At 36.3% G+C, this 17676-nt stretch overlaps 1 protein-coding gene across 2 annotated transcripts; it reads left to right on the top strand.

The window, feature by feature from the left end:
• Nucleotides 1–297: 297 nt before the first annotated feature.
• LOC128990867 (alkaline phosphatase, tissue-nonspecific isozyme-like) lies at nt 298–17008 on the top strand. 2 transcript variants are annotated; one of them, XM_054413491.1, is made up of 10 exons: nt 298–474; nt 1853–2055; nt 3032–3224; nt 9270–9433; nt 12307–12520; nt 12754–12887; nt 14557–14767; nt 15301–15386; nt 16198–16330; nt 16834–17008. In XM_054413491.1, the coding sequence occupies exons 1-10, from the start codon at nt 411–413 to the stop codon at nt 16992–16994; spliced, it is 1563 nt and encodes a 520-aa protein (XP_054269466.1). In that variant the 5' UTR covers nt 298–410; the 3' UTR covers nt 16995–17008. The 2 variants fall into 2 exon arrangements, with proteins under 2 accessions (XP_054269466.1, XP_054269467.1); XM_054413492.1 differs by lacking the exon at nt 298–474 and adding an exon at nt 488–600.
• Nucleotides 17009–17676: the final 668 nt, after the last annotated feature.

The following is a 17676-nucleotide window of genomic DNA, read 5'->3' as shown; positions in this document are numbered from 1 at the left end:
GTCAATCTAGTTTTGAAGCTACTACTAAACTGATACAGTAATGAAGTTGCATAAAACACCCAACAAAAAGGAAACGTGCTGCGTGACAGTTACGTAATAGTCAATTACGTGCGGGCAAGCCGGTAATTTAAATTTTTGAGGTTAGTTGACTGGACTCCAGTCTGGACTGGAGTCGGGATTCGGGAACGGGAACGGGGGGGGGGGGGGTTTCGGTCGGGATTTTGGGTACGGTGACACAAAATGGCGGGAGGGGGATTCAAAGGAAATAGCTGAGTTGAGGTTGAGGCCAGTTTCCGGTGGCTTTGGCAAGTCAGCTGTTTAGAAACAGTTAAGTTAGTAACAGTTATTCTTTGTCGGCTTGACTGTGCGTACGAGAGCGATTCATTGTGCGTCGTATTGGTGTAGGTAGAATGCGACACCAGCTCGCTCTGAGTTTAGTAGCTCAACTCGTCTGCATAGTTACAACTATTGAAGGTGAGTTACTTTAGTTCTTTTACAGTTTGTGTTGTCGACTTTGACCTTGCGTGCTTAGTGATGATATTGATAAGTTATGTAGTCTGAGCTATCCACACAACAGGAACCATCTTAATGAACATTTATGTTGGTTCTGTTCCTTATCTGCCTTAATTTAGATTAGAATATAAATTGTACCTAGTATTAAATATGGCAAGTTTTACTAGATACTCTCTGTATATATTTTAATGTGTTAGTTAAAAAGGTGCATTTTTATTATGTTCACTTTTTTGTTCTATATTTATTTCATTTCTAGCAAGATTGTGTAAATAACAATAACCATTTAATTTTCATTTTCTTCATTACATTATGTTGCATACAACGACAATTTATTTGAATTATATTTTTTTGGTATTGTTGTTACCTACTTCTCAAAAATCTCTATGAACACAATTTTTTAGAAATCAATTCCAGTTTTTTTCTTTTTTTTCGACCAATGAATTACCAATACAGGTTCAAAGGTTTCAAAGTGCAAAACCACAAATGCACTAAAAATATTGTTTCTTATACTATACAGTTTTGCCAGTTTGAATCAGTAGCATGCAGTTTTATGAGTCCTTCACTGTCTCTTCTTCTTGAGCAATTAATAACAATTAAAAAACACAACAATTAATGACATAAACATCTGTAAAAATTCAAGTAGACCTATTGTATGAACTGATTGTTTTGACCTGTACACATTTAGGCTGCGGCCACACGGGCGTTTTTTTCACACACAAACGCAGCGTGAAAACACGCGAAAAATTAGAGTAGCATTGAAACAAATAGGCGCCCGCTACTGCGGGAAAACACACTGGGTGTGGCATACCTCATTTCATTTAATGCTGCTCATATTTCTTGCGTTTTTTCATGCTGCGTTCTTGCGTGAAAAAACACCTGTGTGGCCGTAGCCTTAGGAGCTTTTTAAAAGGTGGACATCTTAGTAGCATTGCATAGATCATTAACACCATATAATAAATAATCAAGGGCCAAGAATGGAGCCCTGAGGAACTTCACAGGGGTTAGGTAATGTTCCACTCTGATTTATAATTTATCTTATCTGCATTTATGTACAATAACTCTTTGGAACACATTAGCATTATTATTTTGAAAAACTACCCCTAAAAACTGTAATCGTTTAAATAATTTAAAATTGGGTTGCTACAGCAAAGATTTATGAAAAATACTTTTCCACAATTTTGAGCTTATTCCTTGCCACAAGTGCAGTTTGCCCTCTTTTTATATAATCAGATAATCCAAAACTATGTACAAAAGGAAAACAACCTGTTATAATATCTATATCAACGTTAGGCTTAGTACACTTCAGAAGTGTGTTTATAATTTGAGAAACTTGTTCCAGACCAAGAGTTTTGGTTCCAAAAAGGCCAGAGGGAACTTGACGAAGCGCTGAAAACCCAACGGAATGAAGGGGTTGCGAAGAATGTCTTGTTGTTTGTTGGGGATGGAATGGGACCTAACACCATCACTGCAGCCCGCATCTACAAGTCCCTGGAAAACTCTAGTTTAGTTTTTGAAAATTTTCCACATATTGGACTGATAAAGGTAGTTTATGAATTTCTTTGGTTTTTAAATATAGGTCAGTAGTTAACTCCGTCTTGTAAACAAGATATGCAGTTTAGAGATCATAAATGGGCGTACAAGTGGTTGATTGTTATTCAGAAGTCGTGCCAAGGTTATGAGACCGGCCGTAAATTTGATATCATTCATCTCCAATTGATTAATGGATCCTTTGAATTCAATATCATCAGTCGTTGATGAGTCATGTTTCATCATTCTTTGTTGATTTTTGTTCCAATCCTGTGTTTCAGATGGTTATAGTAGGTTGTTTTGAATATGTTTTTACCTTCAAAGTTGTTTATGAACAGTTGGAGAGCAGCGAAGTTGAAGCAAATACTGAGAACAGTTTTTTGGTGGTATCACACTGGACCAAAAACTGTCTTTGTCAAAGTATCAGCTGATTGCTGATTTTATTTCATGTTGCTAGCCTCCGAATCACTTGTTGTAAATAATAGTGGTTTAATTACCTTTTAATGTAAAAATGATTTTTGTTGTAAATGTTTGCACATATAGCTTACTTACCTTTTGTTAATTAATCGCATAGCTGATCTGAGATAAAAAATATTCTTGACACAGCAAACCTGCAGACTAAGCTAATTTAAAATTATTGTCTTAATAGATTTTGGCTAAAATATTTCCATAAACAAGTCATATATATTTCCCATTTAAATAACATTAGATTTAATGAGTACTTAGGTTTGCTAAAAAGGGAATAATAAGGGATTTTTGATAAAATGTTGATTGTATAGAATAAAGGATATACATTTGCCATACGCCAGTTTCCCTTTTCCCCATAACAATAATAACATATGGGAATTTTAAATGTACAGTGTTCTTGGATCTGTAAAACTGTTTTAGTTCACTATTTTAAATCACAATTTCAACCAAATACAGTACAACCCAGATAACAGTTTTCCAGAACATTAATACTTCTCATCCATGTCTTTTATCTATGTTGTAGACTTACTGTGTGGACAAGCAAGTGCCTGATTCAGCCAGTACTGCAACTGCAATATTCTCTGGAGTGAAGAACAATTTTGAAACGGTTGGTGTGAGCGCAGCTGTAACATTGGACGACTGCAAGTCTTCTCTTGATCCTAAACACAGGCTCAGCACCATCGTGGATTGGGCACAAGCAGCGGGGAAAAGCACAGGTTAGTAGTAGTGAGGACTCAAAAATGCTGTTTCTTGAAATAGGAGGTTAGAACATTTATCAGAACATATACTATTTTAAAACTGATAAACTTGAACTCTGGACTTTCTAGAATTGAACACTAACATTGCAAACAACAGGTAAATACGAAAGTTGTTTCACACAACTAATATGGAATGTATAGCCTACAATAATTTACAAATTTCGGTTTTCTTAAGACTGACTGACATTTGGATTGCGTTCTTGCCCTATCATTGAATTTGTGTGTGGAACTTAACAAACGAAGCATGAACCAAAAGCGGTAAAAGGAGCAGTTTTTGATTGAAGTTAGCAGTGAGAGAAAACTATTAATACTATTGACATGATTATAAAGATTGACATGACATCAACTGAATAACTTAATGATAATTGTGTACAGTTGTGTCAAGTTCCAAAACCTAAAAAAGCTATTGACTTTTAACGGGATCTTACCTGTTTAGAAGGCAAGACGCTATATCTTTTCAGCAACCCTGTTATTTCCTTAGCTAAGAGGAAAACCATGTACCGGGTACAGGGTAATTGTAAATGTACAGGGTAAGTTAATTGTTTCTCTTAGTAATGTGATTCTAGTTCAATTCAAGCTTTAACCTGCATTTAATTACTGTAAAGGAATCCCTACAATAGTCATGCCCATGAAGCAAAACAAAAAACTCAAGAGTTGAAACGGAAAAAGTTTTACTGTCTATAGTCGTTAGGCTTATCTTAAACCTCCCAGATAGTACTTTCAGATATGTAAGATCTTTTTATACTTTTCAAAAATAAGGATCTGAAAATCAATCTTCCTCTGCTCATTACTCAAAATTCACAAATCTGTGTTCACTATTATGCTGGATAAACAATCAATTTTATTGTCAAAGTCAAAGTATTTTTTATTTCCAAAAAATATTTTTTCAAATTTGATTTAAATATAAAACCATTTCTTAGCATTCTTGTCATTAGCAGTAGATACAATAATAAACAATAGTTTCTTGGACTCTTAAAGACACACAGACACAGGATACACAGCGAGGTAGATTAATGCACTGGTAACCTTTAAGATTGTTATACTTTTTAGACTACTTGTGTGCGGTGTTATTAATAATAAAGAGTAAAAGATCGAGGGTTTTGGTATAAAATATTTAATTTATGAGAGAAATAATGAGAACATGTTGTTATGAGAGGTGATTCGCGATGAATGAATGCAACAATGAAAATTGACATATGGTAATGTGATGGGAATTACAGATGGACTGTTAAAAACAAAGACATATAAAATTAATAGATGAAACAAAGACACTTGACGGAACATACCGCCCCCTTTGAACCAACAAGGTTCAACAAATTAAAATATTACTTTTAACAAAAACAATAACTGAGGGGGGTATTTATGTAAAATTGATTGTCTGAGGAACACATTTAAGGGATGGGAAACACTTTTATCGCTGGTCTTGTATACAGTCCGTTCGCTGTTTTAACTTTGACCACTCTGACAATGCCGTCCAGTCCAGGTGAAGTTTCCACTATTCGACCTAATGGCCAACACAGGGGAGCAGTTCTGGTGTCTTGAAGTAGAACAAGGTCACCAACCTTGAGGTTTTCATTTTTGATGTTCCACTTGAAACGCTGTTGAAGGGTGTTTAGGTATTCTTGGCTCCAACGTCGCCAAATGTTTTGGGTAAAAGCTTGGACACGTTGCCAACGCTTAAGGCGGTTGGAAGTCAAATCGGTGAGGTCCGGTTCAGGAACAGATACTAGAGAAGAGCCAATGAGAAAATGGCCCGGAGTTAATGCTGTTAAGTCCGAAGGGTCTGAGGAAAGAGGAGTCAATGGTCTTGAATTCATAATTGCTTCAATTTTAGCAGTTAGAGTGAAGAATTCTTCAACTGTGAGAACTTCTTGTTGAATGACTCGATAGAGGTGATGTTTCATGCTTTTGACAGCACTTTCCCACAAGCCTCCTTGGTGTGGGGCAGCTGGTGGATTGAAGTTGAATTCGATTGAATGAAGGTTACAAAAGTCCAAGAGTTGTTGTTTGTTTTCAATAGTTTTGAAGATTGATTTAAAATATGAATCAGCTCCGACAAAGTTGGTACCACAGTCGGAATGAATCGTTTTTGGAAGACCTCGACGTGATACAAATCGTGTTAAAGAAGCTAGAAATGATGCTGTAGAAAGATCAGTCACAGGTTCTAGATGAACGGCTTTTGTGGCAAAGCATACAAATACACATATATAAATCTTGAAATGTTTTACAGACCGTAGATTGTGAGATTTCGCAATGAAGGGACCACAGAAGTCCATGCCTGTTGTCTGAAATGGGCGTGTACAGCTGACTCTTGAACTGGGTAGATCACCCATAAGAGGTGGGGTATTTCTTGGTTTACACTTAAAACATCTTAAACATTTGAAAATTCGCATTCTGATAACGGTTCTAGCAGAGAGAATCCAGAAGCGTTCATTTATCAATGACTGAAGGAGTTGTGGTCCAGCATGTAAGTGTTTTGAATGAAAATGGTCGATCAGAATGTTAACAACATGATGAGATTTTGGCAAAAGGATTGGATGTTTACTGTCATAACTCAGAGATGATTGGTTGAGTCTTCCTCCAACTCGAAGAATACCTTCGCTGTCCAAAAAGGGAGACAATCTTCTGATCCTTGTACTGCATGGTTTGTTGTCTTTCAAAAGTGCAATATCTTCCGAAAAAGCTTCATTTTGTACAAGTTTCATGACAAGCTTTTCAGTCGACTGTATTTCCGAGAGGGTAGGTCTATCACCTTCAGTAGTATTGACAGGGTGGTTGCGACATCTATTGATAAAGCGTAATACAAATGTTAGGACATTTAGTAGTTTGGTCCAATTTGAAAATTTAAGCAACAAATCTGGAGTTTCAGAGGAGGTGAGCACGATGTAGGATCCTTTTTTAATTCTGGAATTTCATTTTCTTTGAGAGAAATTGAGTCATCTGAAGGCCACTGTGACAGATTATTTGCTAACCAGGTGGGTCCTGTCCACCATAGGGGATGATCTTTCAACAACGAGGGAGAAAGTCCACGAGAAGCACAATCGGCTGGGTTGTCAGAACTTCTCGCATGTTTCCACGAGTTTATAGGAGTCAACTCTTGTATCTCTGCTACGCGGTTAGAGACAAATGTTTTCAGTTTGTACGGGGGTGTACTTATCCATGCTAGGACAATGGTTGAATCACACCAATTTTGAATCAATTCTATTTGGTAGTTTGAAGAGTAAATATTTACACAGTAGTTCATTAGTTTTGCAAGTAAATGGCTACCACATAACTCTAAACGAGGAAGGGAGACTGATTTCAAAGGAGCAAGGCGAGTCTTAGATATAATGTTTCGGATGATAACTTGACCATCAGCAGTCGTACGAAGAAATACAACAGCAGCATAACCATGAAGAGACGCATCTGCAAATCCATGAAGTTGAATTGAACAGCCTGATGTAAGCTCTAAATTTCTTGGAATTAGGATAGTTGAAACGTCAGACAATTCTTCAAGAAAACCCATCCAGGACTCAGTCAATTCTAGGGGTAAGGGATCATCCCAATTCAAATTCTGTGTCCAAAGGTATTGCATAAAACATTTAGCTTTCATAGTTACTGGTGTTATAAAACCTACTGGGTCATAGATTTGGGCAATGATGCTCAACACTTTACGTTTAGTATGTGGAATTGTTGTACATGACTTTGAAATGTTGAAATGGTAAGAAACTCCTATGTTCTTTCATGATGCCACACAACAAGCCTATTTCAGCATTCTAGGTCTGCATTGGTCATCTATTACAACAAACTCAAAACCTTCGAAACTGACAGAGGTTGGAATTCATTTTTCGTAAGATCAACATACTTAGTAGGTAGTTGTCTTCCATGACATTATAGTCAAGAACACTAAGAGCTTGTTCATTTTCATTAAATTCATTTAAAAATGATCTAAGGTTTTTGATAGATTTTTTATTAATATTGGGTAAATCGACAATTTTACTGAGGTGGACAGAGATTAGCCTACGCTTCGAGTGGTATCTTTCCCGTAAGGCATTATAGGCTACTGTATAGTTGCCAGACGAGATCGGTAGGGATTTGATTAGGTGTAAGGCTTCGCCTTCAAGTGAACTTATCAAGTACTGGTGTTTTTCAACAAGGGATAAGCTACTGTTGTTGTGGATAGTAGTATCAAAAAGGTTAATGTAGGATATCCATGTTTTAGTGTCACCATTGAAGGACTTCAGTTCTAGCTTGGGCAATTTTACAACGCTATGAGTAGGCCTAGAGGTTGGGTTTGATGTTACCAAGTTAATTGACAAGTGTTCATCATTAGAGTTCTGAATAAGAAGAGAAATTTTGGTTTGAATGTTGATTGATAGTTCTGATATGTCGTTCTGGAGCTTTGAAATAGCTTCTTCATTGTTAGAAAAAACGTTAGTATCGTCATCAACATCAAGAAGCTTATCTAGGTTAGATTCAAAATTGGCAGAAATGGTTTTAGCTTCGTGCAAATAAAGGGTAAGTTTAGCGGTTTGAGCTTCTGCTATTTCTGATGGACATGATTGAATATACTCACTGATCGTATTTAATTTATTTAATTGCAATTTGCTTCTATTGGAAAATGTTGAAAATCTCATTTTGAAAGTTAGGCCTAGATTGTTCAATAAGTTCAGTAAGTAGTCTAGTTATTGTTGGATGGAGTAATTAATTTGAGGATAAGGACGACTGAGGAATAAAATCAGGGTTTCTTTATTATTTTCTTGTAGGTATTGATTTATTGTCAGAACTTACGATGAGATGCGATGAGTTGTCTTCATGTCTTCAAAGAATTACAAACATAACCTTACTTTTGATTTGACATGACGTTTGAAGCTGAAGTTGTAGACGAAATGTTGAAGTGATGAATGCGGAGCGGAACTAGCAGAACGATGACGATGTTGAACACTTGGAATGAGAGGAGTGTGGACTGTATCGTGACGTAGATGAAAAGTTCAAAATGGCGATGGCGATATTGTCTTTGGCGGCTTCACGATGGATGAAATACGTTCAACCGAGACATTGAAAATTAACTTGAAAAAAGTCGCACTAATGTTCATAGATATAATCCGCGGCTCGAAAGGACCAAAAATGTGCGGTGTTATTAATAATAAAGAGTAAAAGATCGAGGGTTTTGGTATAAAAGATTTAATTTATGAGAGAAATAATGAGAACATGTTGTTATGAGAGGTGATTCGCGATGAATGAATGCAACAATGAAAATTGACATATGGTAATGTGATGGGAATTACAGATGGACTGTTAAAAACAAAGACATATAAAATTAATAGATGAAACAAAGACACTTGACGGAACAACTTGAATGATAGCCAAAGTATTTTTAACTTGTCTCGTTTGCAAAGCAGAGCCTATGTTCTCATTTAAAGTTAAAGTCTTATAACTTACTACTCAACGTTCTTTGTACGTGTGTGATTGAAATGAGTACCTGTAAAGTTGGTGATGGTTTAAAACTATGGAGTTGGTCTTGATCATTAGTGTTTTAAAGAATAGTCCTGGCTAAAGAAATCTGGTCTTAGTCAGTAACAAAACTAGCAAATACGTCTCACTCCATTCTATACTCATTATATTTCACTCATATTCAGGTAATACGCAGCATTGTGATCTTTTTTAAATCAGTTCCCTTTTGTTTTTAATGTTGACTTTAGTTATTGATGTACATTTTGCCAGTATTGTGACACCTATAGAGTATACACACTTAGAAGGGTGTAAGGGCCATAGGGTGACTGTGGCTGGGGAATGGATTTTTCCAAGTATTTTACGTGATGTGTTTTCGATTCTCTGCCAGGGTTGCCAGATCAGCTGGAGTTTATTTTTATTTAATAGATGGTTCTGAAAAAGACAGAGATGATAAAATCTTCCTTTAAAGCATGTTAAGTATGCTGTCGGATCCAGATTTGTTTACTATGCTCATAAATTTGGTAGCTATACATTTATAAATTAAATAAATTTATAAATTTATTGGTACAGGTTTTGTAACTACAACCAGAGTGACCCATGCGACGCCCAGCGCTCTCTACGCTCACTGCCCCAACAGGAAGTGGGAATGTGACACTAAGATGCCGTCCTCCTCCTCCGATTGTAAAGACATTGCTCGCCAGTTAGTAGAGGATGAACCTGGCAAGAACTTAAAGGTAATGTTACTCATTTGAGAAAAATCTATAAGTATAAAAGAGGATGTTTGTATATATATTTGTTTGTTTGTTTGTTTGTTTGTTTGGCAGGGATAAACTCGGACACCGCTCGACAGATTGTAATGAATCTTTCAGGCATTATTAAGCATTATTCAAGGAAGGTTTGTGTGAAGTTTGGTGCTGATCCGTCAAAAGGGCTCCGCCCCAGTGGCTCTGGAGTTTCCCATGTTAACCTTATGAGAAATGGAATTAATGAATCTTAACAGCTGTTTCAATTAAACAAGTTGGTTCTGTTCTATGATGTTCAATAGCATTAAAGTTACATGGATTACCAACAGGGTGCAGCACTATTATTTCTTTTACATTTATGACAACAGCTAATTTGCAACCAAAAGGTGAGTGAGCGTAGCGAACGAACTTCAACCTGGAGGCGAGTTAGCGTAGCGAAGGAGCTAACCTGAAGGCAAGTGAGCGTAGCGAACGAGCTAACCTGAAGGCAAGCGAGGCCCAGCGAACGAGCTCCAACCTAAAGGTGAGTGAGCGTAGCGAACGAACGTCAACCAGGACGTGATTGAGCCATGCGAACGAGATCATCTTGAAAATTAAACGTAACGGTACTTAAATTATAAATAGTCAAAGGCAAGACAACGTCTGCCGGGTTCAGCTAGTATACTTATAAACAGTTATAATTACATAGGTACCAGGGAATCAGGTACCTTATTTAAAATAAAAGCATTACATGCTAAGTGGAAAGTTTTAATGAACAATTGATGTACCATATTTAAAATCTATTTAAATGACAAAACTTGAAGCTAATCAATTTTGGTCTTTGTCAGTATTTTAATTGTATTAATTTCCTCATATATATAATTCTGTAAGACAAAATTTTTACCAGCAAATTGTGGACGTCTGGTAAGTCGCAGAAAGGTGGGAGGGGTCTTAAATTAAAGGTCTTGACCCCAGGGACTCGGGAAAAATAGCAGAATTCCCATAAAGTTACCAGAAAATGAGATATAACGTAAAATATCAACCATAAGAAAAGCATGGGGACTGAAAAACGTCTGCATTCTAAACAGCTGTTGCTTATTCATTTGTAATGTTTACATTTATTCCGAAAGTCAATGTTGTTAAATAATGTTTCAAAATGAAATGTATTCGTTTAATTTTTTGGTTGTCCGTTTTTATAATGAGTGAAGTAACTAGACAGGGTAGGGGAAGACCTGCAAGACGTGGAAGAGTATCCAGGAATTCAACTAACACAAGAAATGCTGAAAGAGAACGTCATCTATCTATACTTATTTAATACGCAAGCATGTTTTTTGTGACAATTACTCCTCCAAAACTACTGAACCGATTGACATGTTTTTGGTGTCATTGGAAAGAGCTTAACGTGAAGTTGTGCAGGAAACTTTCTTTTTAGGGAAATAATCAGAGACTGAGGCCCTGGGGTCCTTTAAAGTTTCGTATTTCTCCATAAGACTAGTGTCCCTGTTGCTCGAAATCGAGCAATTTCTAAGTATTACAGGCGTTATTTTAAAACAAGTAACAGTAATAATTTTTGATGACTTTAAAAGATTCGACTCAAAGATTATGGAATACTCAAGATGTACATAACAGATCGATATAATCAACATTTTTTGTAAAAATATCTTAGGGTATCATTTTTCAAAAGCAGATTTTTTTAGCGTTTTCTACATATAGCCTTACTCATAGCCGCATTAGGTTGTCCATAATAACGATTATATATATATATAAAAAACACACATTATTTCTATTTCTTCTCCTTGGTGATGTTTTATGACTTTTTTATGATTCCATAGTTTGCAAATCGGCTCTTTCAATGATTATTAAGAAATGCAGCACAGTGTTAATTCAGTTTTATTTTTAGTATAACCATTTATCCAGGCTCTCTTGTTTTTTCCATTGTAATATTTACGCCAACCTAAATTCAAATAGTAAATATGTCTTTCATTTCAACCAAGTCAGTAAATGTTTGTAGCAAACTGTTAAATTAGCAAACTTATTGACTGTTAAAAATTAACATAATTTCTTCTTCTCACTTTTAATTTCTGCCAACAGCTGGAGTTGCATAACAATTTTTGTTTCCCATGTTAATCTTATGGAGAAATACGAAACTTTAAAGGACCCCAGGGCCTCAGTCTCTGATTATTTCCCTAAAAAGAAAGTTTCCTGCACAACTTCACGTTAAGCTCTTTCCAATGACACCAAAAAAATTACGAACTAAAAGTCATGTTTTTACATGATTCTAACTTCATAAAAAGTATAAGGCAATACAACAGTGCAATGGCTTTTGCGTCGCTTTCCGCTACACAAAAAGAGATTCCAGGGAAATGGGCCTTCCTGTTTTAAAATTCAGGGACAAATTCATAGATATATTTTTCAGACTTAGGTACTACCGCGAAATGGGGAGTTGCCTTCATATGGACAATTGTGTCTAAATTAGGGGCAATGGCCCCTACAGGCCACTAGTTTTAAATAATTGTTTAAAGAGCTTCTGATCCTCTTTTATCCTAGCATTTTTAAGTCCACATAGACTACTGATCTGTTCATGGACCTTATCCAGCAGAACAAGGGGTAAGCCAGTAAGTAAAATAAATCATTCTTAGACTAAATAATTTTGATATTTTGTCATATTATAGCAAGATTAATATCTGGATACTATTTATTTCAAACAAACAAAGAAATATTTAGTAGTTTTAATCAAGCACCTCAGAAAGGATTTAAGTACAGTAGTAGTAAATAAAGTAAAATAATGAAAAGTTATGTATGTACATAATTTATTTTTGCAATTACATGCAAAAAATACAGCCCTCCACGTAACTCAATCCGTAATATGTTAACTTTTGAAACAGGTGATCATGGGAGGAGGTAGGCAGTGTCTCATGACTAACTCATCAGTGACGCCTCAAGATCCCCGAGACACGTGGGCATGTAGCCGAGGCGACAACCGAGACTTGGTACAAACATGGGTCAAACACAAACAACAGCTTGGGCTCAGCCACAGCTACCTCACAAACACAGACGATCTGACTCGCTTGGATCCCAACAATGTGGACTATGTTCTCGGTAAATAAATTAAACTAATTATTAATCGATCTGTATTTCAGGAAGGGTTGTTTTAATGAGCATGTTTATCACTAAGAAATTATGCATAGAAAAACTATGTGTAAACTATATACAAACGCAATCACAGTTCTTAATTGTACACTGTGTTCAAACATAGGTTAAACCAAATAAAAGCAAGTAATTAGAGATCTTATACTAGTGCTTGGTTGTTGCTGATTGTTGGCCTGTTTCAGGACTCTTTGCCAACGGACACATGAAGATGGACTATGAAAGAGACAAGACATCAGCAGGGATGCCTTCATTGACCCAGATGACTGAGACAGCACTCAAAGTACTTCTTAAAAGTGAAAAAGGATTTTTGTTAGTGGTGTGTAATTATGATATGGTAGCTCTATAGAATGGATATTCAACCCAGTGATATGTGACCATAATTTATTGTCAAGCTTATTGACAAAAATGTTAAACAACCTATCTACAACACCCTTTAAATAAGCCCATGAGATCCATAATAGTATAAGTCATATTTTTTTAAACTCAAGTAGTTGGTACCAACGGATAAAACCTTTCTGGTTCTATTTGTGGGCAAAGTGGTATAAGTCAATTGCAATCATCAGGGAATTCAGAGGGAATTTTTGTTTTGAACTAATGAGTACTACGACTATCTACAGCACTATACTGATAATCAGACAAATATTCATTAATTACAAGGAAAAAACGTGGTTCGGATTCCGCTATAAATTGTAGGTCCCTTAGTTGCCATTAGCTGTATGGGCTATTAATTAACAGCTTTGTCTAAAGAATATGTCGGCCTTAGTCACTAACAAAACTAACAAGACTACAAGATCGCGCCACTCATCCTACACTCATCTTTTTACTCATATTTGGGTTAAAATACGCACAAAGTGGTGTCCCCATCTTAAATAATTGATAATTGATAGCTTATTTACTGACTAACACTTGCTGGTTTCTTAACAAGGGTCATTTATTAGTTTGAGGGCAGCTCAGTCCAGTTTTGAACAATGTGTTTGTTTACCACCGAACAGTAACACAGTCAGGCGATAAATTGGGTTAGCAAAGTAACTGTTTAACATTGTAGAGTTAAGTGCAAGGTCGCAACGTTGTTAGGTAACGTGTATGAGATCAGTGAAAAAACAGCTGTGAAGGGTAGGGTTCGTCAGGCCTATTTAAGACAAGTTTGCGCACAACCTGGCTCCCACCATCCATTTGTTGGACTTAGATCATTTTTTGGTTTCTATCGGACCTGAGTTAATATTTTGAAATTCCATCAGCGCTGTACAATATTCTTAAAATCTTGGTGCTGTGCAAACAGTTCTATCTTCAGATCTTTGGGTTTATTTCAGTTTAGCTATCGGACCTATAGGAATTTTACATTCGTACAGACTATTTCTATATGCATTGCAGTATTGCTTGGTATCTTCGCCCTCAATGTTATGGAACTGATTATTGAGTATTAATACTCATTATAAAGTATTTAGTGAGAATTATACAAATTGTAGCGTATTCTAAAGGTTATTTTAGAAATAATAAAGTGGACTGTATATATGGGGTTATTATAATTATTTAATTTCGCAAAAAAAATAGAAAATTAAAATGATGGACTTTTGGTTTGATTTTGAATTTAGTCATGGTTACCACACATGAAGTTCTGGAAGGTCTAGATGATGTAGGCCTACAAGTAACTTGTGTTTCTGCTGATGAACCAATCTTCAAAATGACAGTTTTAGAGTTTTTGAATTACACACACACAATTTGAGTTGAAAATAAAGCGGTCAATTGATTATACAAAGATAGAGTTTTGAATGTAATAATGTAAGAGGGGAAAAGTGAAAATAGGTAGACAAAACATGAGGAAAGTAAAAGACATTGCACTTTTAACTAGAATGTTAATATTTTCAAATTTGTATCAATCAATTGTTGTGGCCATGTGGGGATTTAAATATGCTCTTTCCCTCTCTCACACATATGATCAGCTGGCCTTTTAAATACTGAACACAAATTGATATTGTATTTAAAAGGTGGAAGGTGGCATGATAGACTACTCTCATCACCGTGGTCGGGCCAGAGCAGCTTTGGACGAGACAGTGGCTCTGGAGTCAGCTGTTCAGGCGTCACTGGACCTACTGGCTGAGAGAGGAGTCTTGCTCGACACATTGGTGATCGTCACCAGCGACCACTCTCACTCTCTCGCCATCAACGGCAACCCTCCCCGAGGCAACAACATCCTCGGTACGGTACACTCTTCAGATCTAACTAATATCTGGCTTTCATCATGAATAGGTTCCTATCTGAGCATTTGATGTTTTAATGGAAAAGAAGACAGACTTTCAAATACGTTTAAGGCTGTAATGAAACACTTATTTTGTCATGTAGGGATTGATTATTGGAATGCAAATTTCTTGGTTGTCTAGGCTGAATCCAGCTGTGTACAAGCTATAAATATTTATCAAATTTATTAGAAGTTCTTCTGTAATTCTGGAATAATTATATATATACTGTTTACACTTAGCTGAAAGTAAAGCTATCTTTTATTTTAATAAACATTGGATATTACTAAACAAGTCTATTATGATTCAACAAGCGTATTTTTCCCCAATAAAATTAAGTAAAGGTATTTATTTATGCAAGCTTGTCAAATAAATGTCAATCAAACCCTTTTGGCAGTTTTTCTTTCACACCAGACAAAAGTAAATCTTTAGTAAAAAATTTATGTTTATATTTGCTCTCGTGTTTTAGTTATCTCTCTACTATGTTTTCTTTAGGTTTATCTCAAGTGTCCAAACAAGATGGCATCTCATTCACAACATTGCTGTATGCAAGTGGAGGAAAAGACAATTTCCAGTACGAGGTACAAAAGTTAATTTTTAATTAATGCAATCTTCATTATTGAGGCATCCAGATGCTATTTCATATGTACACTATAAAATAAACATACTTAATGAAAATTGATTAAGTAATATTTGTTTGCCAGTCGGTTAGCCGTAAACTGATGGCATATCCAGTTCCGCCACGAGAAGGCTAGGAAACCTTGGAACAATTTGTACAATTATTTACAAATCACCGGGGACTTTTGATCAGGCATATCCCCTATCATACTGCCAAATTAAAAATGGTGGTTGTATTTGCAAGCGAACGCAGTTAACTTCTGATAATCCCTTGCGGCTGTGTAGACATCGTAATCATCACCCGCAATTCGGCAAAATACTGACTATTTTCCACGGTCGTGTGGACACATGTGTGGATATAGTAATCGCCTCCTGCGATTGCGGAAAAATGGTAATCATCTACCGCGGTCATAATGGAGATCATCGTCTTTCGTAAAATTCTTATCTTTTCCCGCGACCATGTGGACATCATTATCGTCGTGCGCGATCGCGGCATAATACTGATCATCCCTCGTGGCCGTGTGTAGACATATTATCGTCTCCCGCGGTTACGGAAACGTCACTGTTGTCTTGCACGATCGTGGTAAATTGACAATTCCAGGTAGAAATACAAAATTCACGCCACCACCCAGTTGGTGGACATCCTGTTATATATTAGGGCGCTGACAGGGTCAAAAACGGGCCTGTTAATATCCTATTACTTAAAAACACCCACCTCTATACTGAGTCAGAGGGAGACGTTGATTTGAAATTACACAATCCTCTGTTTGTTAGGTGAAGGAAGGCAACGTTAGCCGCCAAGATCCCTCTTCATCGGACACCACTAGCTTTGACTATGCCCAGCAAGCCGTTGTATTGGAGGAGGAGGCTCGCCATGACGGAGGAGACGTTGCAATTTATGCTACAGGTCTGTCATATTTCAGGTCTTGTTTCTCGTCATGATTCAGTGGTGTAGTGGAGCAGGAATGCGTGGGAACAGCGTCCCACTCTGCTTTTTCAAAAATAAACAATTTTTCATTGGCGACCAGTGTTTTTTGCAATTTTGTTGTTGTTGCTATAAACAAATACTAAAAGGGTAAAAACAAAATGATTATGCATTAGACTTCTCATGTAATGTTAAAATTTGAAGAAAAAAAAACGTGGTGCAATGGTGCAATCTGTTGAGATGGTCGCTAACTAATGGCAATATTCTGTGTTAAGTGATAAATCAATCAGCTGTTTGCTATGGTACTGCATTGGTTATAATTAATATTCAACACAATACACTAGTAAACTCTGGTGAGATTGTTCTGAACTTCACCTATTTTCATGGCTTCTAACTTTCATTTCACATGGGAAGTCTATTCTGTGTATAGTCAATGATTATATTGATTGAAGTATTTTGTAACCATAATGTTGTTGTGTTTTCAGGTCCCCAAGCTCATTTGTTTCACAGAGTTCACGAACAGAACTACATCGCTCACGTTGTTGCATATGCCGCCAAGATCGGAAAGTATTCCAATAGTTCCTCGCAACTTCTTACACCAGTTCCTATTTTACTGTTTATGTCGTTTTTGTCCATCTACAAATAAAGCCATTTTAGTATTATCAATGTGTTTTTTTAAACCTATAGTGTTCTGTGTAGACTAATCGTAGGTATTAACCCAGTTTCTATGTACTGGATTTAAATCAGGAGCTTCCTACAATGATTATCTGAATCTTAAAGAGGCAAAGTACTGTGGTGGTCTTGGAATTAAAATCAGATTTTCTGTTTAATGTTTATGGTTACATTGGTCTTTTTCTGCATTGTTTTACTTGTCAAAATTTTATAGTTTTGTTTTTAGTGGATATATCGGTTTTGGGTCACTTTTTCCCTATATACATAGTATATGGAGAAAGTATTGGTTTTGTCAAAATTTTCGAGTGAGTTTTGAGTGGATATATCCGTTTTGGGTCCCCCTGAACCTAACTAATGGTTTTCAAAGTGTCTTTCACACAGGACAAGAGAAAATCACAACACAAGAGTTATTGAAGAGAAAGGTGATTAAGTAACAGACAAGGTGAATAAAGGAAAAATATGACTGTTCCAGATCATGCATTGTTAAAACTGAAGTTGGTGGTATGTTTGAGAAGAAATTGGGTTTGCTTAACTCAATCGTGGAGAAGTTTCCTTAAGGGGTGTTGTTCCCATGAACCCATGAACAACACTCCTTTAGGAAACTTCTCCACATAAAAATTTAGACCTAACTATGAGACCTGAAAGAACCAAGTGGT

This window comes from Macrosteles quadrilineatus, unplaced genomic scaffold, assembly GCF_028750875.1.
Source record: "Macrosteles quadrilineatus isolate MER2022 unplaced genomic scaffold, UCM_ALF_1.0 Scaffold_3__2_contigs__length_128488019, whole genome shotgun sequence".
Classification (NCBI taxonomy): domain Eukaryota; kingdom Metazoa; phylum Arthropoda; class Insecta; order Hemiptera; family Cicadellidae; genus Macrosteles; species Macrosteles quadrilineatus.
This window is presented reverse-complemented; position numbering and strand designations above follow the sequence as displayed.